Here is a 27,012-nt window from a genome sequence, read left to right on the forward strand (position 1 = left end):
GGGCTTGCTGTAGGCTTCCCCATGGGAGGGCTGATGCCTGCCCCCTGGTAGGTGGAGCTGATTCTACTCCCTCTGGTGGGTGGGGCTTAGTCTCTGGATGGGACTAGAGGCCGCTGTGTGCCTGAGGGTCTCTAGGTAGTCTGTTTACTGAGGGGCGGGGCTGAGATCCCACCTGGGTTGCTGTTTGCCCTGGGGCTTCTCAGCAGCTGACCAACGGGTGGGGCCAGATTTTCCCAAAATGGCCCCCTCCAGAGAAAGGCAGCTGCTGAATATTCCCGAGAGCTTTGCTTTCAATGTCCCTCCCTCACAGCAAGCCATGTTCACCCCTGTTTTCCTAGGATGTCCTCCAAGAACTACAGTCAGGTTTGACCAAAATTCCCATGGAGACTTTGCTCTGCCCTGGGACCCAGTGCAGGCGAAAGTCTGTGTGCGCCTTTTAAGAATGGGGTCTCCACGTCCCCCAGTCCTGTGGAGCTCCTGTGCACCAGCCCCACTGGCCTTCAATGCCAGATGCTCCGGGGGCTCTTTCTCCCAGTGCCGGATCCCCGCACGTGAGGGTTTGATGTGGGGCTCAGAACTCTCACTCCTGTAGGTGCGTCTCTGAGAACCAGTCAGTGTCCAGTCTGTGGGGCTTCCACCCGGGAGGTATGGGGTTGTTTATATCGCGACATCACCCCTCCGACCTCTTGATGTGGCCTCCTCTTTGTCTTCTGGAGTAGGGCATCTTTTTTAAGGTTTCCGGTCCATTTGGGTGGAGAGTGCTCAGCCCTTTAGTTGTGAATTTTGTTGTTTTTAGGAGGGAAGTTGAGCTCCAGTCCTTCTATTGGCCTTCTTAAGCCACCCTTCTTCCACGCTCTCTTAAAACCACAACACCTCTCAAACCCCTGGACTCCTTCTTCTAATCTAGCCTCCTTTCCGCCACACTCAGCCTAGATCTCCTGCAATGAGGCATTTTTAAATGAAGGCATGTGTGCTGTTTTTGGACATGCTGCCACCGCCTGCACACCTACTCGACCTCAGCGCGGGATACCGGGAACGCTCCCGTGCAGCGGGAAGCACATCAGCCCGAGACTCGCCTTCGTACCGAGGCCTGGACCCGACCCGCAGCGTCCCCAGGGTGCCTGCGCTAGACCGGCCCCCCGCCGATGAGCACCCAAGTGCTTCCAACGTCATGCGCTGCGTGCCACCCTCAGGTGGGCAGAAGGAAGCACATGAAACGAACTCTCTAAAAGACACAACCAACTGGGCTGACAGGCCCCCAGGGGAGAACCAGTGCCTGGTTTTTCCTAAACGCCCACTGCGACTTCTCGGTTTCCTGTCACGCTCATGTACCGCGTGTCCCAGAGGTGCCCTTTTGTCCTTAACGCCTCTCTGGAAGCCGACCGCTTGCACATACTCTCAACCCGCCTGTGGCCAATACCCACCGCGGACCTCACCACCACCCACGCTGCTCGGCAGCTGCCAGGCAGGGCCGATGGCCCAGCCGGCCGAGAAGGGAAACAGGATTTTGTCCAGGGCCCACGGGGCACACTACGTGTACCGAAGGAGCACGGGTGCCAGGCAGGCCTGCGTGTGCTGCAGGGTGTGAGGTCGGGAGAGCCAAGTCAGGGCAGTCATTGCTCAGGACACGAGGGGAAGAAAAGCAGAGGCTTTTTCAGCAGTGGGAGCCCCTCTAAACATGACCAAACAGCCTGAGCAAGAATCACAAGGAAACACACCAGAAAAGCCCAGTCAGTGGACGCTGTGGAAGGTGTTGGAAGTGGAGCCGAAACAGGGCTGCTGGCACCAGCCAACAGCCGGCACCCCCAGGCCAGGACCGTGCCCCTCCCAGGGTTCCAAGAAGCAGGCAGAGGAAGCAGCGCTCACGGCAAGAACCAGACGGAGCTCAGCCACCGGAGGGCTAGTTCCAGCTCTGGCGCAAACTAGCGGGTGACCCTGGCGAAGCCACACAGCTGGAAGCGCCCTGGCTGAGCGCTCAGGGTCTGCGTGGCAGGCGGAGGAGGGCAGGGTGGGTGGGTGCGTGGGTGGCCACGGGGGCGGTGGGCGGGGGTGTGACGAGGAGGCCCCGCCCCGCCGGCGCAAGTGCACAGGACCGGAGCCAACGTCCCCAGGGCCTTCGTGACGGCACAGCAGGGACAGGACCAGGTCACCAGCCGGATGTGGAGAGCGGGAGACGGAGAAGCAAAACTCAGCTGACCGCGTGGACAGCGCGCTGTTCACCGAGTCAGGAGGGAAGAGGCACACGTCCCTCCGACGCTTCCTTAGTGTGAAGAAGTTTGGGGATCGGAAAGCAAAGGACTCCAAAGCCAAAGACGACAAAAGGCATCTTTAGAGGGGGCACGCGGGGCTGTGACACCAGCAACCCGCTAGGAAATTTACGAGAAGACAGACGAACGGAAAGGGCGGGGCTGCTCCTCGGCCTCCGCTGGAAGCAGCGCCGGCCTGCACTCCGGCCTGCGCTCCGGCCTGCGTTCCAGCCCCCGAGCGGGACCGAGGCCTCCAAGGGCCACAGGCTGGGAGCGCGCCCGCGGAGGGCCGGACAGGGACACAGTGAAGGGAGCCCACGGCCCACATCACTGTTCCCACAAGCTCCAGAGGAGACCAGCTGCAGGGCCAGAGGTGGCTCAGGGTCAGGGTGCGAGGGAACTTTCTGGAATGTTCTGTTGATTGCAGCAGGGGTTACATATCTGCCAAAACCCGCGTTTTAAGTTGGTGAGTTTTACTGCATGTAAACCACATGCGTAAAAGTGGAGAACTCGGTGAATCTGATTTTTAACAAAGGGCTCTGTCTTAAGAACCCAGGGGATGCTGCGAGGACGGGGCAGCAACTGAGAGCCAGCGCCCGTGGATGACCGGCCTGAGGTGGCTTCTGCGAACCGCAGTCGGGGGTGTTACATGTTTCCCAACGACCTCCTCCGGACTCATCCCGTGAACGACCTCGAGATGCCCTCAACTTGGGAAACACTGTTTTACCGGAACAGAAGAAGGACAGTCACTTCCAATGGTGGGTTTCGCGCCGAGAAGCTCCCCGTGTTCACAGCTCCAGCAGCCCAGCGGCCCCGAGAGGCAGCGCACAGGTCTGGCTGGTGGCCGTTGCGCCAACGAGCAAGCTCTCGGCAGACACCGCTACAGCAATAGGCCGGCTTAGGGGGAAAACTGTCAGCACCACACATGTTCTTGAAACTGTTAACTCGGCTCTAAAAAGTGAGCACCCGTCCGAGCACAGGCCCGCACCCCCTCCCCCAGCCGCCCCTTCCGAGCACGGGCCCCCGCCCCATCCATCCCCCGGGCCGGCCCTGACCCGCCACTGTCCCTCTGGATTTATCTGCACCTCGTGAAGTTTTATGTCAGTGGAACCGTACACTATGTACTCTGTCCCATTAATGGGACACAAAGGTTCAACAAGAGTTTTCAATCCCGGGAGTTCCCGTCGTGGCTCAGCGGTTAACGAATTCCACTAGGAAGCATGAGGTTGCAGGTTCGATCCCTGGCCTCGCTCAGTGGGTTAAGGATCCGGCGTTGCCGAGAGCTGTGGTGTAGGTTGCAGACGCGGCCCGGATCCCGCGTTGCTGTGGCCCTGGCGTAGGCCAATGGCTACAGCTCCAATTAGACCCTAGCCTGGGAACCTCCATATGCCCCGGGAGCGACCCTAGAAACGGGGAAAAAAAAAAAAGAAAAAGTTTTCAATCCGGTTTTTACCTTTCCACAGGTACGTTATGTCTACTCTCAGCAGCCCCTCCAGGATGAAGAAACCAGCAGGTGGAGGTGGTTTGTGACTCCGAGAGAACACCGCATTTAGAATGGGCACCAAGAGCTTACCTTACGACCAGGAAACAGTTCGCCCTGTTGCCCACAGCAAAGTAGTCGGCGGCCGTCAAAATGTCAATCCCGTGCGGGAAAGCGCCCTGATGGGAAAGGTCAAGTGGGGGGAGAAAGAGACGAGAGATTTTAAGGCGCAGAGGCCTCTTCAAAGTGCAGAAACCACCTGCAGACACGCTGCGTTTACGGACAGAGAGAGGCAGGACACAAGCTGACAGCTAAGCCATGGCCACGACGCGCTCGCCCAGGGACGCGCAGGTCAGGTCGGCTCGCGGACGGCTTCTCTAAACTGGACACCGCGAAGAGTCTCTGAACCACTTAAAAGACTTTTTTCCTGACAATTCTAGCATTTCAACTTTACAATGTCATAAAAGACCTTTCCTTAAACCGCACACCGCAAAAAGACAGCAGGTCTCGGCAGCTTTAAGGCTTCTCACTTGACCCAACCCCAGCGCCCCCTGGAGGGGCCGGCACCTCCCTGGGCTGTGAATCCTGGACGAGAGCCACCCCCCAACGGCTGGCGGGAGAATAACCAAGAACGTGACTGGGAAGCACCAGGTGGGGGCCCGGCGGCCGGCACCCAGGAGCCGACTCTGAAACGGGGGTGCGGGGGCCAGGTGCCCACACCCAAGTGCTGGCCCAAGCCCGCGAGTTGTTACCGATACGGCTTCTGGTGACAACAGTGGAAAACGGAAAACAAGAGAAACAGTTTTCTGAAAGGACGCAATGACAAGCTCTCGACTGAGGCATGAAGGCCTTGCTGTCTCCAGCCTCGGGAGCTGTGGGGAGGCCTGGGTCCCTCTGAGCCAGTGGCCAACAGGCAACGCCCACGCCCCAGACAGAGGGACCCACAAACTGCTGAGCTCCCACGCCGTCTCCACGGAGCCCCAACCTCGGGGACAAGCCCGCACAACCAGCTCCCGGGTAAGCGACACTCGACTCCAAACTGTCAGCAGAGCCCAGCGGGTTTGGTGCGGACACAAGGTCAGGACCAGAGGTCTGGCCCTCGAGCCCACACAGCTCAGTGCAGGGGAAGCCCTGCCACCAGAGGGGCGACCGTGCCAGGGTGGGGGGGACTCCTGCCCGACCCCAGTGCCGCCCACGCTGGCCTGAGGCTGAGCCAGCAAAGGCCGCTGCGCCCTCTGCTCCACCGCCCAAGCCTGCCGCCCCCCGGCCAGCGTTCCGACGCCTCCTGGCGCCCTAGGCCCTCCCGGTCATTTCGCCACTGGACATCCAAGCGTCACGTCTCTGTCCAGACAGCTCATCCCCGCGAGGAGGAACGGAAGGAACAGAGGTGGCTGGTTCTGGCAATTCTCCCCAAGGTGCCTCCATAGCCAAGGGCAGGGACGCCTGAGCCCCAAAAACAGACCCCCTCTCAAGTGCCTCCTGAGCCAAGGTCAGGGTCTGTGGGCTCCCAGGAGCCCGGAGGACGCCTGCCGTGGGCCACGGACCCGCCGAACCACCCTCGCTGGCTCCCAGGCTTCCGGAGACGCGGCGCACAGGCCCACAGGGCGCGTCTCTCACACACGGCTTGGCTTCCCTGGGCCCACAGACACGTGAGCGCGGGAGACGCCTGGCCGCTCACCTCCCGGTAGGCCCCACGGCCCCCCTCCCACTGTCCCTGGGTGGCCTGGGCTCCCTGGCTCGGCCTCCAGCCATCCCCTCTTGACCGCAGTGCCCACCAGGCAGGGATCTGGGCCCGAGGCCCCGACCCTGCCACATCCTCCCCCGTCCGCCTCCCTCCTTTGTGGGTGCGCTTACTGCCCACCCGGCACAGGGAAGCTCGTCCCCTCTGGGGTTGGCCGTCACTGCCCAGCTTTCACCTCAGGGCTCCAGGCAGGTGGGACCAGGTGATGCCCAAGGACACCAAGTCCCGGCTCCACGGGGCATCAGTTCAGCCTCAACGCCGCGTTTGGAACTGGCGCCCTTGGCTCGCAGCCGAGCCCCTCCACCTGCGCAGGTCCCAGCTCCTGGCACGGGCCGTGGAACCTCCTGCTAAGCCACTCTCCTCGCAGCCCACGGGCTACGCTGCCGCCTTCAAGCGGAGGTCAGCAGGTCGGCCACCCAGGCAGGCGTCCTCACCTCAGTGACCCCTCCACAGTGCCCACCACAGACCTGGCCCGGCTTGAAGCCCTGACCCCTTTTCTCTGCTCCACCGAGGGCTGGGGGACCCTCCCCACTACCCGGCCGTGTGGACGGGGTGCCTGTCGTGCCCAGCGCCCACATTCCCAGGAGGGCTTCCATCACACACTGAACGTGACCCCCGGGAGCCTCACCCTGGCTCTTGGTGGCCCAGGAATGGCAAACAGACCCAGAGACTGTGGCCCCAGCACCAGGAAAGCAGACCCCGGCTCATCAGCAAGGCTGGCCTGGCTGCGAGGACCTTGCCGGGCTCTGGGGCGCCCGATGGGCAGTCCCTGCACACACGACCAGCAGGAGTCTTAGAATCAAATTACAAGTCTATGCAGACCTTCTCTCTCGCGGACACCCGCCTCGCCCATCTGCCGAGTGGCCCCCCGCCTGGGCTTCCCACACCCTGCCTCCTGCCTCCAGGGCCCCAAGGGTCAGAAGCTCGTCACCGCTTGTCCCTGCTGTCACCTGCTGACTCCCATGCCAGGACACACTCACTTCCAGCCCAGACCCCTCTCCTGGCATCTCCCCAAACAGGACCCACCTCTGGCCCCTTGGCCTCCAGACTGGCCGTACGCCCCAGGAGGTCACTGTCACCCAGAGCACGAATGACCTGGGGACAAAGGCCACACCCCCAGCCCAGGCTGACCGGCGATGAGAGGTTTGGGGGTGGCCAGCGCGTGGGGGTGGGCAGGGGCCACACCTCTGTCCCTGTCCAGCCGGGCTCCACCACCCACACCTCTCCCGGCCATGGCGACTGGGGTCCTCGGAGGGCCCTTGGCAATGCGTCGGGCGCCGAGGCCTGGCTCACACACAGCCAGTCTCCTGCGAGACAGCTGCCAACTGTCCCAGCTTGGTCCGCGCTCACCTGCCGCGTTAGGGGTGAATCTAACCAGAAGACGCCACGTGAAGTGTTAGCTCCTTCTAGGTAAATTCTTCACCTACGCTTGAAGCTTCACTGCTTCCACCTCTGCACCTACAGGAAGTTTCAGGAATGAGGATTTTAAACAGTAACCGTACCTGTCTCCCCACGTTCTCCTGGAAAGCGGCCTGAGAAAGAGAAGCACAGAGAGCGGTGCGTTAGGACTGTGCCAGCCGACGCCAGAGACGACGCGCAGACACCCGGCGTGTGCAGGACACGTGACCCACGGCTTCACTGTTTTAAACAAAGGTCCTCACTGCTGGCCAGTTAGCGCCTCAAAGGCGGCTTCTCCCTCTCTCTTCTCATGTCCTGGTGCTCTTCAAAACCACATCGCAAGAATCCAGATTTATTCCATCAGACGCATCCTGACGCGCGGCCTTCAGCTCTCAGTGATGGGCCTCGGGCCAGGGTCTACGCCAAACAGGCCCAGGCCCGCTTGGTCACGAGGAGCCCCGAACCCACACCATCCTCCCGGGGATTCACCACGGCAGCTCACAGGACGCTGGCCTGCGGTGCCTGGTCTTCCAGGCTGCTCTCCCCAGGACCTGCCGTGGACAGGATCCACGTCCTGCCCCTGGGCCCAGAGCAGGGCCATTCAGAAGGTCAAGATACTAACTTAGGAAGTTCCCCTGTGGCACGGTAGGCTAAGGATCCGGTGCTGCCACAGCTGTGGTACAGGTTCAACCCCTGGCCTGGGAACTTCCACATGCTGCAAATGTGGCCAAAAAACAAACAACAAAACAACTAAGAACGAGGTGTCCTTAGCTGGGCCTTCCTGCCACGCTGATCACACATGCAGGGTGTGCAGCACAGCCTCATCGCCATGCGCCGCCTGCCAGGGACAGGTCAGAGGGCAGAGGTCAGGGTAGGAGCTTCCTGGGAGCAAGATGGTAACCCGCAGGGCTTTCGCCTCTGCCTCAGCGCCATCACCTGCGGGCGCCGGGAGGGGCACAGGCAGGGGCACCCAAGGAACCCAGACAATGGCACGTGGAGACCATGTGACATGTGCACCCGCCCCCGACCCTCTGGCAGGTGTTGGCGGGTGTTGCCTCCAAGACTGCACGCGGCAGGGTGGGGGGCATTTCCCCGAGGGCCTTTGTACAGCTTCACGCTGGCACCAGGGAGACTTGAGTTTCGCTGTGTACCATTCTGCACCTTTTGCAATAAATTCATTGAAACAAGAAACAAAAACGCAACAACCAAGAGGCAGTGGAGAGCGAATGCAATGCCAACGTACGTGACACACGGTGCCATCTGGAGCACGCTTACTGCCCGGTGACGTCATTTAAAAGGCAAACAACAGGAGCCCAGCGGGTTAACGAACCTAACCGGGATCCATGAGGGTGCAGGTTCGATCCCTGGCCTCGCTCAGTGGGTTAAGGATCCGGCGTTGCCGTGAGCTGTGGTGTAGACCAGCAGCTGTAGCTCAGGTTCACCCCCTGGCCTGGGAACCTCCATGTGCCACGGGTGCAGCCCTAAAAAGACAAAAAAAACAGCACCGCTCTGACTCCCCCCTCGCCCCCAAGAGCAGGAAGTACGTCCACCACGGGAAGGCGCCTGCCTGTTCCCGGGCAGAAGGCGTCCTCGGCACCAGTGAGGAAACACTCTGAGTCACTTCTCCGTCAGCCCTCGCTCAGTCCTCACAGACAACTCTTTCTCGGCCTAAAAACGATACGCAAACGGCCTGCTCTGGTCCCTTCAGGGGTCCCATTTGAATGAGGCCTCCGAGGGTGTGGCTTAGCTTGTGTTTTGCCTCCTGTCCGTCTGTCCTTGCGTCAATGCAGTTGAAGTCCCAGGCCAGCCAAAAGCGCTGACGAGGGTGGGGGCTGCCCTCCCACAGCCACGCGGCCCCTCGGCAGAGGAAGCAGGAGGGACGCACGGCGGGAGAGGCGCAGCATCACTGCCCCCAGAGAGGCCAGGGCGAAACCCAGGCAGGGACGCCATACCCCTAGGCGGAGCAGCCACAGCAGACGCTGGCGAGGCCACGGGCAGCCCGACCACAGCCAGCCGGGGGGCGGGAAGGGCCACCGGTGCAGCCCCTCCGGAAACCGGCAGGGCCTTTTCCCGCAGAACCACGCCGGCAACTCCCCCGAGACCCAAAACTGTGTTCTTGGCATCTTCCCCGGGGAGACCGAAGTCAGGCTCACACTGAGCCCCGTGTGAGGAGGTTCACAGCAGCTTAATGCGTGACACTCCCAAACCAGAGACGACGCGGAGGCCCTGACAACGCGTGCGCAGCCCGGGGTGGGGGTGGGGGCTGCTCTGGGGAAGGGCCAGTCGCCAAGGCCGTGGCCCAAGGCCCCCGTCACCTCAAAAGTGAGGCAGGGTTTAGTGCCAGACACGAAGTCAGGGGCAGAGGTCAAGGCCCGGCCCTGGGAGCTCGCCGCCGCGGGCCGTGAGCACGTCCGTCTCAGGTCAGGCCCGCCTCCCCGGGGCGCCGACACATGGGGAGCCCGCTGGGCGCCGCCTGACACACCCAGCGCGACAGCTGGCAGCGAGCAGCGGCCTCGCCGCCGTCTTCCCACTACCTCAGAGGCAGCTCGCCAGGACAACCAGCTGGCCCCCAGCCTGCCACTCTCCCCGACACTCCGGAAGGACAGAAAGGCTGTCCCAGGGCTGCTGGTGGCATGAGCCCCGCACCTCAAGGCCTCCCAGCACCTGGCCAGCGGCACAGGGCGGAGGCAGAGGGAAAGGACGGCCCCTGACCCTCCGCGCCACTGCCTCTCCAAGCACAGTCCCCGAGCGGGGTCCCGGGAGCAGGAACGGGAACCACAGCTCTACGAGGAAGCAGCTTCGCGCTAAGAGAAACTTCACCCTGGCGATGAGGGCTCAGCCCTCAGGGATGACGGTCAGGGCCAGAGATCGAGTCCAGGGTGAGGCTGAGGCAACGCCAGATCCTTTAACCCAAGGTGGGGCCAGGGATGGAACCCGCGTCCTGGCGCTGCAGAGATGCCACAGCGGAAGCGCCTCCCCGGTCTCTGTCCACACAGACGAGCGGACAGAGCGTAGGTGCAGAGCTGGATGAGTGACCGCAGAGCGGCCATGCTTCAGTTTCCTGCACCCACAAACCCACACAACCGCTGCCCGAGCCTCTGCGGCACCTTCTGCCATCAAGCCCCAGAACTGGCATCCACTCCTCTCCCGACGCCTAAAAACCCACTTCCGACCTCTGAATCGGTGGGCAGAGTGAGGCCCGCGCATCCCATGGGGGGCAGCCCACTCCTGAGCTGTGGCCCCTCGGACACTCCCCATCCCCCCACCCCCGGGGGGAGTGGGTCCCGGGTCCGAGCCGCCCACCCCCTCGCGAGAAGTAGCAGAGCTGGGAGACTCACGGAGGCTGCTCTCCGGCAGTTCACGTCTCGGTCGAACACGGCAGTGACCACCAGTGCGCTGGGAGGAAGAGGCAGACAGCAGTTAATCACGCGGCTCTCTCGGCAGACCTGCGACGCTGACCCCCCTGCCCCTCCCTCCACGACTCCCCTGAGAACCCGCAAGGTCCCGGGGAGGGGGCCGCGTGCACCGCTCCTCTCGGGGCAGCAGAAGCGGGGAGCCCCGCGCCCACCCCCAAAAAGCAGCTCTGAGGTGCCCCATTCCCAGGCCAAGGCACGACCACGCTCAGGACGAAGGAAGCCCTCAGGCTGCGCTGAAACCCCCTTCCCTCCGGTGACAGCAGCAAACAAGGCAGAACAGCGTGCTGTTTCCAAGTCTCGCCTGCGACCTTGCCTCTCTGGGCAGCCCGGGGAGAACGCGGCCAACCAAGGGTACTTCCGACACAGAGGTGACCAGAGGGCCGCCGCCCAGCTCCCTGCTCTGCCCCCACACCCCCCGCCCCCAGCACACCCCGGGGCACGTCCACACCCGCCCGCTGCTCCCACCAGTGGCCCCTGCCCTTCCACACCCCCGGTGCCGGACGGCCGCCCTCTCCCCAGAGCCACGACGTGTCGCGCTGCCTGGCGCAGGGGCTGCAGCGCAGAGGCAGCCCCCTTTGAGGTGATGCTGGCCGGCGGGGGTCACCCCAAAGGCTGAGAGGTGGAGGAGGGAGGGCGGAGGTGCAGCCGGGGAGGACCCGCGGACACTGCTGGTCTCCGAGGTGCGGGCGTGGCCACGAGCCCAGGGACGCGGGTCTCTAGAAGCCGGCGGAGGCAGAAATCGGATTCTGCCAGCGGGCTCCAGTCGAACCAGGCCCAGGAGCCCGTGGTTCCAGCCCAGTGGGACCCAAACGCTGAAACGCTCCTGGGCAACAAGAACGAGCACACCAGCGAGAAAACACGGAGGACCCTCAGCTGCACACCGAGCGACAGAGGCCAGAGTCAGAACCCTGCGCGCCGTCTCCTTCGCAGACCTCCGGGCAGTGGCAACGCGAGGGGGACGGGACACAGACCGGCGGTGGGCAGGGCTGGGGGGTGGCTGGGGACAAGGGGCAGAGGGAGGGAGGCCGGGGGTGACGGAGCCTTCCGTTCAGGACTGAGGTCGTGGAAGCCGACCCGAGGAAGCTGCCGCGGCGAGAGTGAGTTTTCCTGCGCGCGGACAGGAGGGAAACCACCAGGAAGTGGGGCGCCCGATGGTCGAGGGAGCGTGCCCGTGTCACAGCGACGCACGCGACAGGCAGGGCGGGCACACAGGCCCCCTCCCCTCTGGGCGGGCGAGCGCCTCGGAAACCACCGTGCGTGGATGCTGCCGAGCGAGGCACCCAGGGGAGCAGCCGGGCGAAGAGGGAGGCCCTGGGCCGGCGCTGGGCTGGAACCCGGGTGTCCTGCGGAGCGGGAGTGGCACCCAGGTCCCGGATCCTAAACACTGCTCTCCCCGAGAGGAACGCCAATGCCCGGAGGTGAAGATGCAGGGCCGGGCGAGGGGAAATCAAAGCCTAGGCCAGCCTGTCCTGCTGGACACACAAAAAGCATTAAAAAGAGCACAGAAGCCCCTGTGAAGTAGCAAAATAAACCAAGCCCGTTAGACAACCGCCCAAGGGTGAAAGAAACACGCTGAGCCCACGCCGACGAAAGGTCTAAAAAGCGGAGGGTACGTGCACCTGTGCAAGAGCCACCACCTCTGGCCACGCGCGGTCCTCGAGGGCACCGGGGGGAGAACTGGAGAGGCGCCCACGCGCACAGCAGTCCCCAACGCTCTCAGTTATTTTAAAGGAAAAGCAAACAAACGCAAAACGCTATCTTCGCAGCCCTCCCCTGGCTGGCCGAGGCCAACCCTGCCCACAGTGAGTTTGGGACAGCAGCCTGGGGCGGGGGGCACGGCCCCACGAGCCGCGCAGTGAGAGGCCGACACTCGGGAGCTGCCGGGGGGCTGGTGGGAACTGTGCTTTTCTTCTGCAATTCTTCCTTAAGTCCAAAATTAGCTCAGAATTAAGTTTTCTGAAAAGCAACTAGACACTGAAGAGTCTTTTAAACGATTCGCGCTCTAGCTCTCTCCCTCTGCACACTCACGCTCTCTCTCACACCCAGTGTGTGTGAGCATCTCCACTCTTTTTCTTATCCTCTCTGTCTTGCAACATTCTGACCTGACTCAACTATAAGGTGACCTTTCGGCTATTATGCTAAGAAGAAGAACGATCAAGTTTAAAAAAGGAAACCAAATGCCCACCTGGCCCCTTCCCTCGTCCTCCTGAAACGGGGCTTCCGCCTTCATCCCCACAGCTCCTCCACCGCCCATCGCACTGCCGCGGCTCAGGCAGAAGAACCGGGCATCTCAGGTCGGAGGTGCCCTAGTGAAACGGCTGCGTCTACACCTCAGCGCGGAGGGCCACGTGCAGAAGCCCTGCGCTCCACGCCACGACTCCACGTGGTGGCAGCGCCGGCCACGGGCACACACAGTGCCCAGCACCTCATGTGGAGCCGAGAGCAGCGAGAGCTGGGTCCCCAGCCCGTGGAGGAGGCCCCACCAGGGCAGCCTAGCTCTCGACCTGGGGGAGAGGCTGTGCCTGGAGCCCACTTGCTCCTCTCCGTTCTCTGACCAAAGAAGAAAGCTTCCCCTTGCCTCAGAAAAAATAAAAAATTAAAGATTCAGTCTTAGTGTTGGGGGTCCTTTTACTAGTTGAAGCTGAAAGTAATTTCAGCAAAACTCCACTGATGGAAAGTTATTTCTTTTCCCTCTCTCAACTCTTTACTATATTACAAATTATAGCCAAAATGAGATTTTAAAAAAATACCAGGCTTAACATTAAAGGAAAATTTATCTGACTTGATTTAGCAGACCATTTAAAGATGAATTGATTCCAGAGTTCCCGTTGTGGCGCAGTGGAAACGAATCCAACCAGGAACCATGAGGTTGCCGGTTTGATTCCCGGCCTAGCTCAGTGGGTTAAGGATCTGGCGGTGCCGTGAGCTGTGGTGTAGGTCGAAGATGTGGCTTGGATCTGGCGTGGCTGTGGCTGTGGTGTAGGCCAGCGGCTGTAGCTCCACTTAGACCCCTAGCCTGGGAACCTCCATATGCCACTGGTGCAGGCCTAAAAAGCAAAAAGACCAAAAAAAAAAAAAAAAGGATTATTTGATTCCATTTCAACATCGTAATGGCTTTGGTAACAAAATTTTAGAAATCATTAAACGGATCAAGACATACTACTGTGATCTTTCAATAACTAAAACTTTTACAACTGCTCTTCTTAACAAAAACACATTTGCTATTTTATTCTAAGTATATTCTCATAATTTATGGAAATTTAAGTATTACATTTGCATACTAATAAATGCCTTTTTGTTAATCCATAATATTGTATACACACTAGGAAGAGATACTAACCAACCATACTAACTAACCAAGAATTTCAGCTCTTCAATATCTGACACAAGAAAAATGTGAACATGACTGATTCTAGGTCCAACCAATACTAACAAAAATCCACAAGTGACACTGAATTCTTGAAATTTCCTGTCAACTTATTTGTTCTAAATTATAATTTTTAAACTATGGAACACTAATTACGGAGGAGAGAACGGAACAGACAGAGAAGATACCCCAAATCACTGGCCACCCTGCAGGCCACCACAAGCCCTGCGAGGTCACAGCTAAGGGAAGCAACTCCTCGGACCCGTGGGCCTCCTGGCCGTGGACACCATGCTGCCCACAGCAGGCTGAGCCCCACTTCAACCCACCTCTTCCTGGGCAGCCAAGGCCACAAGGCCAAGCCCCAGGGCTGCTTCCTGCCCCCGCCTGGCACCGGGCAGGTCAGCCTGGGGGCCCGGCTTCAGGTCTGAACCTTCACACCACGTGGAGCCAAGGGCTAAGTCAACAGGCGCCTGCGCTGAAGGGTCATCCCCAGCTTCACCACGTGTGTGTCACTTCCTTCCAGCGCCTCCCACATGCCCTCCCACAGCCACCACTCAGTAGTGAGTGACCAGGGCACTCAGCCTCGGGGTCCGGGTCCCGCAGCACAGATCCTAGGGTTTCTGGCCACAGGGTAACGACTCCTGAGAGGCCGAGGGTCTCGGGAGGCCCCGTGAACAGGCGGCCCGCGTGGGCCGCCTCTGCTCCTCCACGGTCGGCACCCGCTGCCCTGCAGTCTCGGGGCGGCGCGCCCAGCGCCCAGCTCGGCCGCTTTTGCATCTGCAAGTGTGTACCTGACCCATGCCCTGCCCGCGTGTTACCAAACTCCTCGGAACACAGCGGGACAGACAGAACAAAACCACTTAAAAGGCCCAGCTCTTAATCAAACCGGGACTCGGGTGAGTTCAACAAGCCCACTGTGCATCCACCTATGAACCTAACATCCTGTTTTCATTGGACCAAACCCTTCACATTATTCTGATGTCACAGAATAATGACAGTTGCAGGACGAAACTGGCTCATCCAGACATACGAGTCCAAGTCCAATAAAAGCAGGTGCGACAACGCTGGTCAAACACAAGCGGGGGGGCCCGGGCCAGCCACCCGCGGGGAGGCTCCCTGGCGGGATCAGCCGTGGCTCCGGGGCGTCCACCGAGCTGAGGGGCCGCCTCACCAGCATCTCCCACACGGGGAGACGGTCTGGGCCAAAGAGCGGGGACTTTCTTTCTTGTCCGCGTGCCTGGACCCGCACGGAGCTCGGAGCGCTGGGCTCTCAGCAGGTACAGCTAACAGCACCTCTCACCCCAAACTCCGTTTCTGTTAGTTTGGGCAGTTTTCTGCAGCAGTAAAAACAAAATACAATTTTACCCTAAGTAAGAGTAACTTCTCATTTCAAAGGTGAAACTCTGCAATTCGGACTGATAACTTCCTCGCGATCCATGGCCTTTTTGGAGTAAACTGCGAGACCCACGGTGGCTGAACGCCCCCCTCAATTCTAAGAGGCGCCCTGCGGTCCCGGCAGAGCTGCGCTGGAGGCTGGGGGAGCCCGCAGGTGGTCAGGGGACACACTGGTCAGCAGCCACCAGCTAACTTTTCTTGAAAGACAAAAAGGTTATGGTGCCCCCCGGATGTCTGCCAGCAAGAAATGCCGAGTGGGAACAAGACGTAGCTTTGAGCAATGCCTGCCATTTCCTGATTTTTCAGGACAGTCTTGCCCTCGAGGAAGAGATCTGGGAGCCAATCCCCAGACGCTGCCCTCGCCACCCTGCTCGCCCGGCTGGCTCGGCCAGGCTGGGTCGGGCAGGGCCCCTGGCGCGGGAGGGGCCCTGCGGGGTTGGTGTCAATGGGAGCTCGGCTTACAAAAGAGTTTCAGGTGAGGAAATCGCTGGAAGGTGACAACCAACGCACATGTTCAGAGCGAGGGTTCGTTTTTCCTTTTCTTCTTGCAAACTGGCTTCTGATTGCTGGTGAAAAGGTACCTTCTAGATAATACAAGCTGGCCGCTTCCATTTTAACCTCTGTGTCTCACTGTTCCTGAATCACACCTGGCTTTTCAGGAACCCTCTTTACTTTTCCGCAAAGTAATTACTCCATCCCTTAATCGGTCTGTGTTTAACACTTAGGAAAGACAAGTTTTCAGAATCAACCAACACGCATTCAAACCATCAAACCTCCCTGAAGAACTCCTTCCTGATGTTTATAAAGCAGAGAGGAGCAGCAGCAGGACAGCCCCTCGGGGTCCCTGCAGGGGGCCAGCGGCTGGCCCTGGGCGCCTTCCCTGTGCCTGGTGGCAGGACCCGCTGGCCTCTCACTCTGGGCCGAGCCCAGTCCTGCCTCGTCTCTGTTACCACTGCCCTGCTTCCTTTCACCAGGCACTTCCCGCCCGTGTACAGAAGTGGTCTGACCCCAGCTGTCTTCTTCCACAGGGCCTCCCCCAGAGAAGAGTCTGTGAAAGCCTAGTTAATGATATCAAGATCTGATCACGTGCCAGGAATAATGGGCCTAAAAGCTGACAATTAAAATGTGGCCGCTTCTTATAAACCAAGGGAGGCAGGTCTCGAAGGACACACCCCAACCGATACTCCCAGGCGGGCAGGCGGGCGAGCACCAGCAGCGTCCCGCAGGTTCACCTGGCACCGTGACTCACTGCAGCCACCCTCCCCGCCCGCCAGGGATGTCGATCTGACGGACTGGGCAGGGCTGGCACACGGGCTCCTCAGAACCTGCCAAACTGGACCGGAGGAGCTGCGGGCACGGCCCTAGAGGGCACAGGCCAACCCAGGCCTGGGGTGGGAGCAGGAAGAGGCAAGAGGGCCCTTGCTGAGTGGGTTCCAGGCGGCACTGACTCGGGGTCACGGTGGGGACGAGGTAGCTGTGGGGCGGGGGCTCCAGGAGGCTCTAACTCAGGGTCACTGAGGAGACAAGGAGGCTGGGGGCGGGGGCACCAAGCTCCCCTGGCCGCTGGTGGGTCCCCTGTGGGTGAATTTACCATCATCACCTGACCTGCCCAAGAATCAAGGAAACTTGACCTCCACCGACCTCCAAGGACCAAGAGAAGCACATGAGCTTTGTAGCTGTGATCTGCCCTCGTGCTCAGCACCTCACGCTCAGAAAGGCTGGTGCCCTGACCACCCGCCTCCACCCCACCCAAGCCCAGGCCGGGTCCCCTGGAACCCCTGGGCAAGGGCACAGCCCAGGCCCCGGCCGCAGGCAGATCAGCAGTCACTTTCACCCCAACAGGGGACGCAGGGGCTCACCCAGCGGGGTCTCGGGTCCCTCCCAAGCCCTCCCCTGCCAGGTGCCAGGCCTCTCCCTTTCTGCATAACCAGTACAGGGGCTGGGCAGGAGGAGGAGGGTACTTTGCAGCCTTCGTGAAAACCAGACGGGAATCCGAGGAGGGCCGTACACCCCGGGAACCCAGGCCGGCGTGGCATTTGCCAGCAACTCCCCCCGGGGCGGGGTGGGTGTTTCTGCTTGTTCTGCTCTAGCCCACGTGCTGGCAGGGTCGCAGGGCTCGGGGCCGCCCACAACCCTCCTCTCCCAGGGAGCCACAAGGCCCTGTGACTCTGACACGTCACCTACAGGGCACTAGGAAGCCTCTGCCCACAGCAGAGGCCAGCACAAGTGGCGGCCGCCCATCTCAGCCCTGTCCCCCTGCTAACCCTTCCACTCTCAACGTACCGCTCCCACGAGGCTGAAAAAGAGTCCCCAGAGAAAGGAGGGACCCAGAGCCCCCCAGCCACAAACGTTATGTGAAAAAGAAGGCTGTGCTGGACGTCCCGCCACCGCGCAGTGGGTTAAGGATCCAGCGTTGCTGCAGCTGTGGCATAGGCTGCAGCTCCAGCTGGGATTCGATCCCTGGGGGGAAGCTCCGTGCACCACGGGGCCGGGGCCGGGGGGAGCCTGGAGGATCGTTTCCAAAACACTACAGAGCAGGGCGAGGAAGCAGGCGGCCATGCCTTCCCTGAAGCTGTGTGAAAAGCAAACAGCCTCCCCTTCGCAGAGCAACAGGCCGGGCCCAGGATGGGGGGTGGGGGTGGGGGGGACGGAGGCACAGGAGGCAGCCCCGGCTCCGCCAGCCAGGCCTCAGACCTCCCCCCAGCACCTCCACGAGCCCGCAGCCCTCCCGCCGCAAGGTGGACAAGACCAGGAGGAAGCGGATGCGTTTACAGCGTCCTGGGCAGCACTTGAGCTCCCTTGGCTGCTGCCCAGGCCCCTTGATGGGCGGATCAGGTTGGAGAGACACGGCCCGGCGCTCAGCGAGCCTCAGGCCCCTCAGACCCTGGAGATGTCGGTGCCGTGAAACCCCGGGGGCCTCCCCCAGGTGCTAGGTGTGCTCAGAAAGAGGGGTGTGGGGACGACTGGGGAGCTGCCAGGACAGCATGGCCCCGCGGCCGCCGTGAGACCTGGGGTCCCTTAGTCTCTTCGGGGCACCTCCTTTCTGAGAGGCAGCCCCCAGGGCCCGAGCACAACGTTAAATCCGTTTCGGGTGCGCATCACGGGCCAGGACGAACCCAGGCTGCGCTGTGCTCAGCACCCTCCTCCAGCTCCTTAACCAACAGCCAGAGCGGAGAGCTGACTTTTGTCTTCAAGTCAAAAGGACGGACTTCGGAGTTCCCGTCGTGGCGCAGTGGTTAACGGATCCGACTAGGAACCATGAGGTGGCGGGTTCGGTCCCTGCCCTTGCTCAGTGGGTTAACGATCCGGCGTTGCCCTGAGCTGTGGTGTAGGTTGCAGACGCGGCTCGGATCCCGCGTTGCTATGGCTCTGGTGTAGGCCGGTGGCTACAGCTCCGATTGGACCCCTAGCCTGGGAACCTCCATATGCCGCGGGAGCGGCCCAAGAAATAGCAACAACAACAACAAAGACAAAAGACAAAAAAAAAAAAAAAGAAAGCACCGAAGATGGAGTCCCCGTCGTGGCTCAGCGATAACAAACCCAGCTAGTGTCCACGGGGACGAAGGTTCGATCCCTGTCCCTGGGTTGAAGATCCGGGGCGTTACCGTGAGCTGTGGTGTGGGTTGCAGACGCTGCTCGGATCCCGCGTTGCTGTGGCTCTGGCGTAGGCCGGTGGCTACGGCTCCGATTCGACCCCTAGCCTGGGAACCTCCATATGCCGCAGGAGCGGCCCAAAGAAATAGCAAACAGACAAAAAAAAAAAAAAGGACGGACTTCGGTCCCAAAGGAGACAGAGCTGAGTAAAACTGAACTTAAAACTTCACTGTGTGGGTTGTAACGACCATTACACAACGATAAACATAATAAAATTCATCGAGTAGAAAAGAAAGCTCCGCTGTGCTAGGGACACAGCTGTTTGCACTCTCCAAGGCAGGAACTATCAGACCCTAAAGGGGGGCTTGCGCAGCCACGTGGTGGGCGTGGGCTCCACGGCCCTTCTCCCCAGGAAGCCGGACAGCACAGGCTTCTGACCTCAGGAGGCTGTGCGGGTTGGATGGGGCAGGAGAGCCAACGCTGCCAGGGGCCCACGAAGCTCAGACAGCCACGTAACAGGCTTTACCTCGAAATCGCAGCCACGAAGGGCCTCAGCTCTTGAGGCTCGTAGGCGCGAGCGAAGGCCCAGCACACGTAGCAGGCGGCGTCCCTGACGTTGGCGCCCACGCTGCAGGCGCCCCGCTTCTCCTCGTAGGTCAGCGCCTTCAGGATCACGGGGACCACTGGACACAGAGACAGAGGCTGGGAGTTAGGGCCCTGCGGCAGCACGTGGGGCTTCAAAGAAGGTGCACGAGCTGCAACACAATGCAACGCAACGCAGCCAGCACTGGCCCCGCAGAGGCGGGGGGTAAGCAACCCTCGGGCTCCCACCCGAAGGCACCCTGAACACACGGCCAGGTCAGAAAGGACCCCGGCGTGGGAAGCTCGAGTCCAGCAGCTCCACTCAGGTGAAAATGTTTCTTACAAGTTGCCCCAAGGTGACATGAGGAAGTGACAGCTCCTAGAGAACGGCAGGGACATGCCTGCCAAGCCCCCACCCAAGGGACGCGGACACGGCCCACAGCCGGGGGCGGGCCAGTGGCTCAAGCGAGCAGGCGGAGGGTGAGCAACCCCGCCGGGGACCCCTTCCCACGAGGCAGCCCGGGAGCCGCGGTCAAGGGGCCCAGGCACGGCAGCCGGGCTTCTGGCCCAGAGCGGTGGCCGCGGCGTGAGCAAGCTCGGGGGAGGGGACCCCAGTGCCCAGGGGGACTGACTCCGCTCAGAGGGCGTCACTGCCCTCACCAAGCTCTAGGACTGAGGGCCAGGATGACAAAGTGAAGCAGCCCACGGTTACTTCCGTGCTAACTTTCAAAACAACCCGGACAGTTAAACCTTCGGTAATGCTGAAGAGAGCGTGAAGCACATACAGACTATCCCTCCGCTTCCATTTAAAAATGTGGAGGAGTCCCGTCGTGGCGCCGTGGTGAACGACTGCGCCTGGGAACCATGAGGTTGCGGGTTCGACCCCTGGCCTTGCTCTGCGGGTTAAGGATCCGGCGTTGCCGGGAGCTGTGGTGTAGGTCACAGATGCGGCTCGAATCCCGCGTGGCTGTGGCTCTGGCGCAGGCAGGTGGTTACGGCTCCGATTGGACCCCTAGCCTGGGAACCTCCATGTGCCGCGGGAGTGACCCAAGAAATAGCAAAGAGACAAAAAAATAAAATAAAAATAAAAATGTCTGAGTTTTAACAGTGCATAATTTGTGACCTGAGAGGATGAAAGAACTTTGACATGCGGTAAGAGTACTGCGATGTTTGCAGGAGCTGAAATTATACCCTATTTATTGATTAAATTTGTCAGCTTCATGCATTTAAAGTGCTTGGGAAGGGTCTGCGTATTAAGAACATGTAAATTTCTTAAAAAGAAAAAACTGAATGCATAACTTTCATGGATAGGGTTTTAGAAGTGCAATGGAGTTTAATTTTATAAATGAACCAAATAATTTTAAAGCAATAGAAAAATAGAAACAACCTTCAGGAAATTTTCAAATACCAATTCAAAGGCAGAATATTAATTTTTTTAAGTCTTACTCAATTAAATTTTCTTAAAGAAAATGCTACCAGTCCAGTTTACTGATCCCAAGCGGGCAATCATACTGCCAGAAAGCACCCTGGTGTCTGAAAGTGAGAACCTGTTCTCAGAGGGGCTGGCGCCACTGCACCAGAGCAGAGCCACTTTCTCAGGTCACCAGCAGGCCCAGGGACACCAAGTGATGGAGCACGACCGAGGATGGGCTGTGCATCCAGCTACCCAGGTCAGGACGCGGTGTCATCGCAGGGCGAGCCCGGTGCTTCCCTGTGTCCAGTCAGGGCCTGCCCCGCCCCCCAGCAGCCAGGCCACTGCAGAGCATCCCGTCCCCAAGGCCCAGCATCTCCCCTCCGTCACTGCTGGACCACCTCTCGCAGCCTCCGGTCACAAAGAGGCCCACTCAGCAGAGCAGAGCACGAGCCGCACCCCCATCTCCCTCTATCGAGAGCCCCCGGGGCCACCACCCCAGCTTGGCCACTGCTCCCCTGCAAAGGCCGGGAGGCCTCTCTTCCTGGCATTGCACCCTAGGAGCACCAGGAGCCACCGAAGCTCCAGCAGTCAGCATGCCGGGAACAAATAAGCTCCGGTTTCCCCAAGAATACCCGTCTCTCCCACTACCTCCCAACACTGAGGCTCACAGAGACATGCGGACGCCAAACCAAGCCAGGGGCACCACCGCAGCCGTTTCCAACAAAGGAGCTAAATCTACTCGTGATTTTACAGGGATCTCAACTCGAAGGAGACCAAGCCTGTAATGCTTCCAACTGGTCTCCACTCGTCTCAGCTAGAGAAACACTTGTTTTTCGGAACGCCGCCTCGTTTCCACCGTTGTTCACGGTCACTCTGTGCTAACAGGCAGCCCGTGCGGGGCCCGACACCTGTCAAAACTAACGGGCTGTGGCACCTCGAGGGGAGGCATCATATCAACGTGGTGTCACTGCTGCGCCAGATTCTAAAACCGCCACCTCTCCCAGCTGCCGGGACACTTGCGGGGAAGACCGCTCAGCAACGCTATAGCCCGAGGGAAATCTGGATGCGAACTGCCGAGTCCCAATTTATCGGTCCACTGGACAGCAGCAATTCCCCGACAGACAGGGAGAGGGACAGCGGCCAGTCCTGCCTACATCGACCTCGCACCCAGCGACGACACTGAGACACGCTCGGGGCCCGGGAGGAGCCCACCCCCCAGACACGGCCCCGCCCGCGACCTGCTCGCCCCCCAGCAGTGGGGGGGAACGGAGCCCCGGGGCGGAGTGAGATGGGGCATGAGGTCAGCCAGTCGCGAGGCAAAGGGGACACACACAGTGGCCTGTACCCACTAACAACCACGTGCAGTGGCACAGCCCAGAGCCCTCATGGATGGCTGGCATTGAGGCCGAGGAGGTCCCCGGGCCCATGGCCCCTTCTCTGCGCCAGGAGTGGAGAAGGACAGTGCGCGGGGAGGGCAGTGGGGGCCGCAGGCCGCCCTCGAGCTCAACCTGCTTGAGAGAGAAAAGTGGGGACCACGGACTACAAGTTCTGTACAGCAAGATGGCCCCACAAACCCCGACTTTGGTCCCTTGCCCCCACTATGTCCTCGCACCATGTCCTCGGGTGGCTGCCTGGTCCTCCGATGACATGAGGGTGCCCTCCTGCAGGGCTAGGTCAGAGAAGCAGAGACCCTCACCACCAACTCCCAAGTGGCCGTGCTGCTGCAACTGCCCGGCAGAGCCCCTCTCCCCCCACACCCCAGCCCAGCCCTCAGCACAGGCAGTATTCAAAGGCTTTCTACCGAAAGCACTGGTGGCCCTCCCTAACACCTGCCACCAACGCCAGTGGCTGAGGCTCAGGCACAGGGAAGCAGTGCTGCCGCTACAGACACGTCTCGCTGCTAGACTGGGGTCCGAGAGAGGGGACAACGCAGCCCCCAACAGCAACCTGGGACACTCGCCTCATGGTCACAGGAGAGGAGTCTAATCTGCAGAAAGTACAATAGCTCAGAAGGACAGAAACCAAGACGATGAATTTCTTTGACGACGAACCGGAAAATGAGTCTCCGCCGGGCTCCAATTCACCCCAAGGCAGCATCAAGTGCTATGACCTGAGGGTCAAAGGATGGGGTCGGACCCACCTCCGCTGCCCCTGGGCAAGGTCCGCAGCTGCCCCCTGACCTCTCGGGCCTTCTCCAGCCTCTTCTGTGCAAAAGGATGATCTGGGCTTCTAACTCGGACACCCAGGGACCAGAAGACAAGAAACAGACCAGCCTCAGTCCATGCAGGGTACAGAGCATGCACAAAGCCTTGGGGCGGGAGGTGGTATAAGAAGCAGAAATAGTCTTTACCCTAAACTTTTGTAAGTCATTATCCAAGAAAATTAAAAACCTAACAACTCTTTCCAGATTCAACAGGTTTAAAATAAGGAAATTCTTCAATAGCTCTGAACAAAAACCCTTCCCATGGTTCCAATTACACACTGCAAATGCATGTCAAATATATAAGATTCCCCAGAGGGCTTCCTTTTGGCAACCCAGAGGCCAGCAATGTAATTTAAATACCCTTCTCTCTAGACAGCATGTCATTTGTCTAACGCCATTCGCCTGAGGACAAAGCAGCCTCCAGGTGAGAGAACCGACTTAACCCTCCGAGCGCCAGGTCCCCAGTGCAGGGTTTGCAGAGTGTGCGTTCCTCACGGTGTCCATAAAGAAATCATCAAACAGCCAGCACAGACGTTACGTCTTTTGGTAAGTAATTATTGATATTATTTTAAAAACAAACTCACTGCATAAGAAATGTCACTGCGTGCGGCTCCCATCTCCCAAGATCACTAGGCCAGGTCTCCCGAGATGCACCAGAATGACATCTCCCAGGATGCACTGGGATGACACCTCCCAGGGTGCACGTGGCTGAGTCTCCCAGGATGCACTGGGATGACACCTCCCAGGGTGCACAGGGCCGAGTCTCCCAGGATGCACTGGGATGACACCTCCCAGGGTGCACGTGGCTGAGTCTCCCAGGGTGCACAGGGCCGAGTCTCCCAGGATGCACTGGGATGACACCTCCCAGGGTGCACAGGGCCGAGTCTCCCAGGATGCACTGGGATGACACCTCCCAGTCTGCACAGGGCCGAGTCTCCCAGGAGGCACTGGGATGACACCTCCCAGTCTGCACAGGGCCGAGTCTCCCAGGAGGCACTGGGATGACACCTCCCAGTCTGCACAGGGCCGAGTCTCCCAGGATGCACTGGGATGACACCTCCCAGTCTGCACAGGGCCGAGTCTCCCAGGAGGCACTGGGATGACACCTCCCAGTCTGCACAGGGCCGAGTCTCCCAGGAGGCACTGGGATGACACCTCCCAGGGTGCACAGGGCCGAGTCTCCCAGGATGCACTGGGATGACACCTCCCAGGGTGCACGTGGCTGAGTCTCCCAGGATGCACTGGGATGACACCTCCCAGTCTGCACAGGGCCGAGTCTCCCAGGAGGCACAGGGCCGAGTCTCCCAGGATGCACTGGGATGACACCTCCCAGTCTGCACAGGGCCGAGTCTCCCAGGATGCACTGGGATGACACCTCCCAGTCTGCACAGGGCCGAGTCTCCCAGGAGGCACTGGGATGACACCTCCCAGTCTGCACAGGGCCGAGTCTCCCAGGAGGCACTGGGATGACACCTCCCAGGGTGCACAGGGCCGAGTCTCCCAGGAGGCACTGGGATGACACCTCCCAGGGTGCACGTGGCTGAGTCTCCCAGGATGCACTGGGATGACACCTCCCAGGGTGCACGTGGCTGAGTCTCCCAGGATGCACTGGGATGACACCTCCCAGGGTGCACGTGGCTGAGTCTCCCAGGGTGCACGTGGCTGAGTCTCCCAGGATGCACTGGGATGACACCTCCCAGTCTGCACAGGGCCGAGTCTCCCAGGATGCACTGGGATGACACCTCCCAGGGTGCACGTGGCTGAGTCTCCCAGTCTGCACAGGGCCGAGTCTCCCAGTCTGCACTGGGATGACACCTCCCAGGGTGCACGTGGCTGAGTCTCCGGGATGCCTCTGAGCCACAGAAAGCACGGGGCCGCCTTGTCAAATGATGGTGCTGCCTGTGGAGCTGCCCTCAGACCACAAGCCTGACTGCCCAGAAAAGCACCAGCTTCCCAAGAACGGGTGTGGCCATCACCACAGCCCTCCCATTTCAGCTACCAGTAAAAATAGCCATCATACCGTCCTGAAGAATGCAGTCCAACTCGCTCAGAAAAGAACAGTGTTGAATCTGCTGGGGGAGAGGAAATGACGGACAGAAAATCTGGTTCTACCGACATTGAGTTCTCAGTTCCCACAGGACATATGAACACCTGTCCCAAGGCCCATGGCCGACCCGCGGGTAGCAGCGAGAGCCTTGTGGCCGCAGCACCCACCACACAGTATGGTGGGGGCAGTGCAGACTGTGTGCTGGACTTCCTTGGCCGGTGAGGGACCGCCACCCCACAAACACTGGGAGCAGGACCTCGGCAGCAGCAGGGGCTCTGGGGTGGCGGGGGCGCCCAGCTGGGGCACCACCTGGTTCCACACTGCCACCGTGGGAGCACTGACGGAGCCCTCCCCATTTGCATGGGAACGTCACTTGGCCACGCTGGTCCAGGAGCCCTCCCGTGAAGCCTGCCTCTGAACAATACCCCCGCCACCACCCACGGTGCTGTGGCCGAGAGTCACGGCTTGGCCGCCAAAAGGCCGGGAGCGGACACGCCCGCACCGGGGCCCTGAGACCACGGGAGTTCCCAGCAGACGTGAGGCACACAGTCCAGGCAAGGCAGGTCCAGCCGTGACCGCGATGTACGCTGGCCACAGACAACGGCCCTCCCCGCAAAAAAAAAACACGCCAGCAGGAGAGAAGGAAGTTCCCGTTTCAGGACTGGAGCCTGGCTTACTGCCATCACAAGGCAAGGCTGGGGCAAAAGGCTGGAGCCCCTGCTTCTCCATCCTCCCGTGGCCGCCCTCTGCACCGAGGCCCCCCCACCGTGCCACCTGCCCCAAGCAAACGACCCTGCGTGAGGCGTCTCAGGCCTCAGGAGAGCCATCCGCTTTAGAAAGTTGCAACGCAAATAAAAAATGAGGACGTGTGGATGACAAAGCTGTGATGTCAGGACCGTGTCAAGAGCTCACGGGCGTCACAACCCGCAAACACCCCGACTCGGAAAGAGGAGAAACAGCCGACGAACCAAGGGGAAAACTATGAAGATAAGGGCAAGAGGACCCCTTCTGAAGACCACACAGACAAAACCCGACTGTCAGCAAAACCCCCAGACTCGTGCGTGACGCGGCAGGCCGAGGGGCCGTGACCCGCCGCGACCATCCACAGGGCGGAGGGCAGAGCACCTACACACCGACCCTGAACGAGAGAGCCCACCCACTGCCGGGCACGTGCCCTGCGAGAGGAGACGGTGCGGAGAGGCGTCTGTGCGCAAGCCACTCCCCATGGACTCAGGAAGAGCAGGTGGCCTGTGTGTCTGAGCCTCCGGAGAGTGTCCCCAAGTTGTCACAAGAGCTGCACTGCAGCAACCGTGGGTTGTCACAGCAGAAAGAAGCCCCTGCTCATAGCGGGGAGCAGGGGGGCACCTGTGTGATTAAACACAACAGAGCTACTCCATGTAGCTCATGCTGCCACCCAAAATACTTGGTGACAGGACACTCGCAAGCCCTACACACGCTGTACTCGGTCGACGGCTCACATGCTGAAACCTGGTGACAATCAGCACTTGCTCTGAGGCAGGCCCCGTCCTCGCAACCCCGGGAGGAGGGAAGACAGAGGCAGAGAGGGACGGGCAGGTCAGCCCACGCGCCACGCTGGGAGCTCATGCCACATCACCAACAGTGCTGAGCCCCAGGCAGCCGGCTTCCAGATCGCTGCGGCTCCTGAAATCACTGTCCCAATGTCCCTCACCAGCACACACCAACCTCAGGGTCCATCAAAAGGCAATTCTGGGCGTGCCCGTCGTGGCGCAGCGGAAACAAACGGGACCAGGAACCATGAGGTTGCGGGTTTGATCCCTGGCCTCGCTCCGTGGGTTAGGGATCCAGCATTGCTGTGGAGTAGGTCACAGATGTGGCTCAGATCCTGGGTGGCTGTGGCTGTGGCAAAGGCTGGCAGCTGTAGCTGCAATCAGACCCCTGGCCTGGGAACCTCCATATGCCACGGGAGTGGCCCTAAAAAGCAAAGAAAAAAGGCAATTCTGCACCCCCCACCCAAGGCCCGGACCCCCGCACCTCAGTGTCCAGGCAGCCTTCCTCAAGGAGTCACACGACATCCGGTCAGAGGCCAGCTACAGGGGTCTCATCCCCAAGCCCGGCCCGGGATCCCCCCACGCACGGCCCCTCCCCAC

At 60.4% G+C, this 27,012-nt stretch overlaps 1 protein-coding gene across 2 annotated transcripts in view; it reads right to left on the minus strand.

The window, feature by feature from the left end:
* The window catches only part of TBCD (tubulin folding cofactor D), a 124,178-nt gene that overhangs the window by 33,816 nt on the left and 63,350 nt on the right, over window positions 1–27,012 (minus strand). For both annotated transcript variants that reach the window (XM_047758406.1, XM_047758405.1), the window contains exons 14-17: window positions 19,164–19,320; window positions 10,204–10,261; window positions 6,970–6,999; window positions 3,820–3,905 (exon numbers count right to left, since the gene is read on the minus strand). In XM_047758406.1, coding sequence (XP_047614362.1) covers window positions 3,820–3,905; window positions 6,970–6,999; window positions 10,204–10,261; window positions 19,164–19,320 — 331 coding nt within the window. The remainder of the gene's footprint in view (window positions 1–3,819; window positions 3,906–6,969; window positions 7,000–10,203; window positions 10,262–19,163; window positions 19,321–27,012) is intronic.

This window comes from Phacochoerus africanus, chromosome 14, assembly GCF_016906955.1.
Source record: "Phacochoerus africanus isolate WHEZ1 chromosome 14, ROS_Pafr_v1, whole genome shotgun sequence".
NCBI classification, from domain to species: Eukaryota; Metazoa; Chordata; class Mammalia; order Artiodactyla; family Suidae; genus Phacochoerus; species Phacochoerus africanus.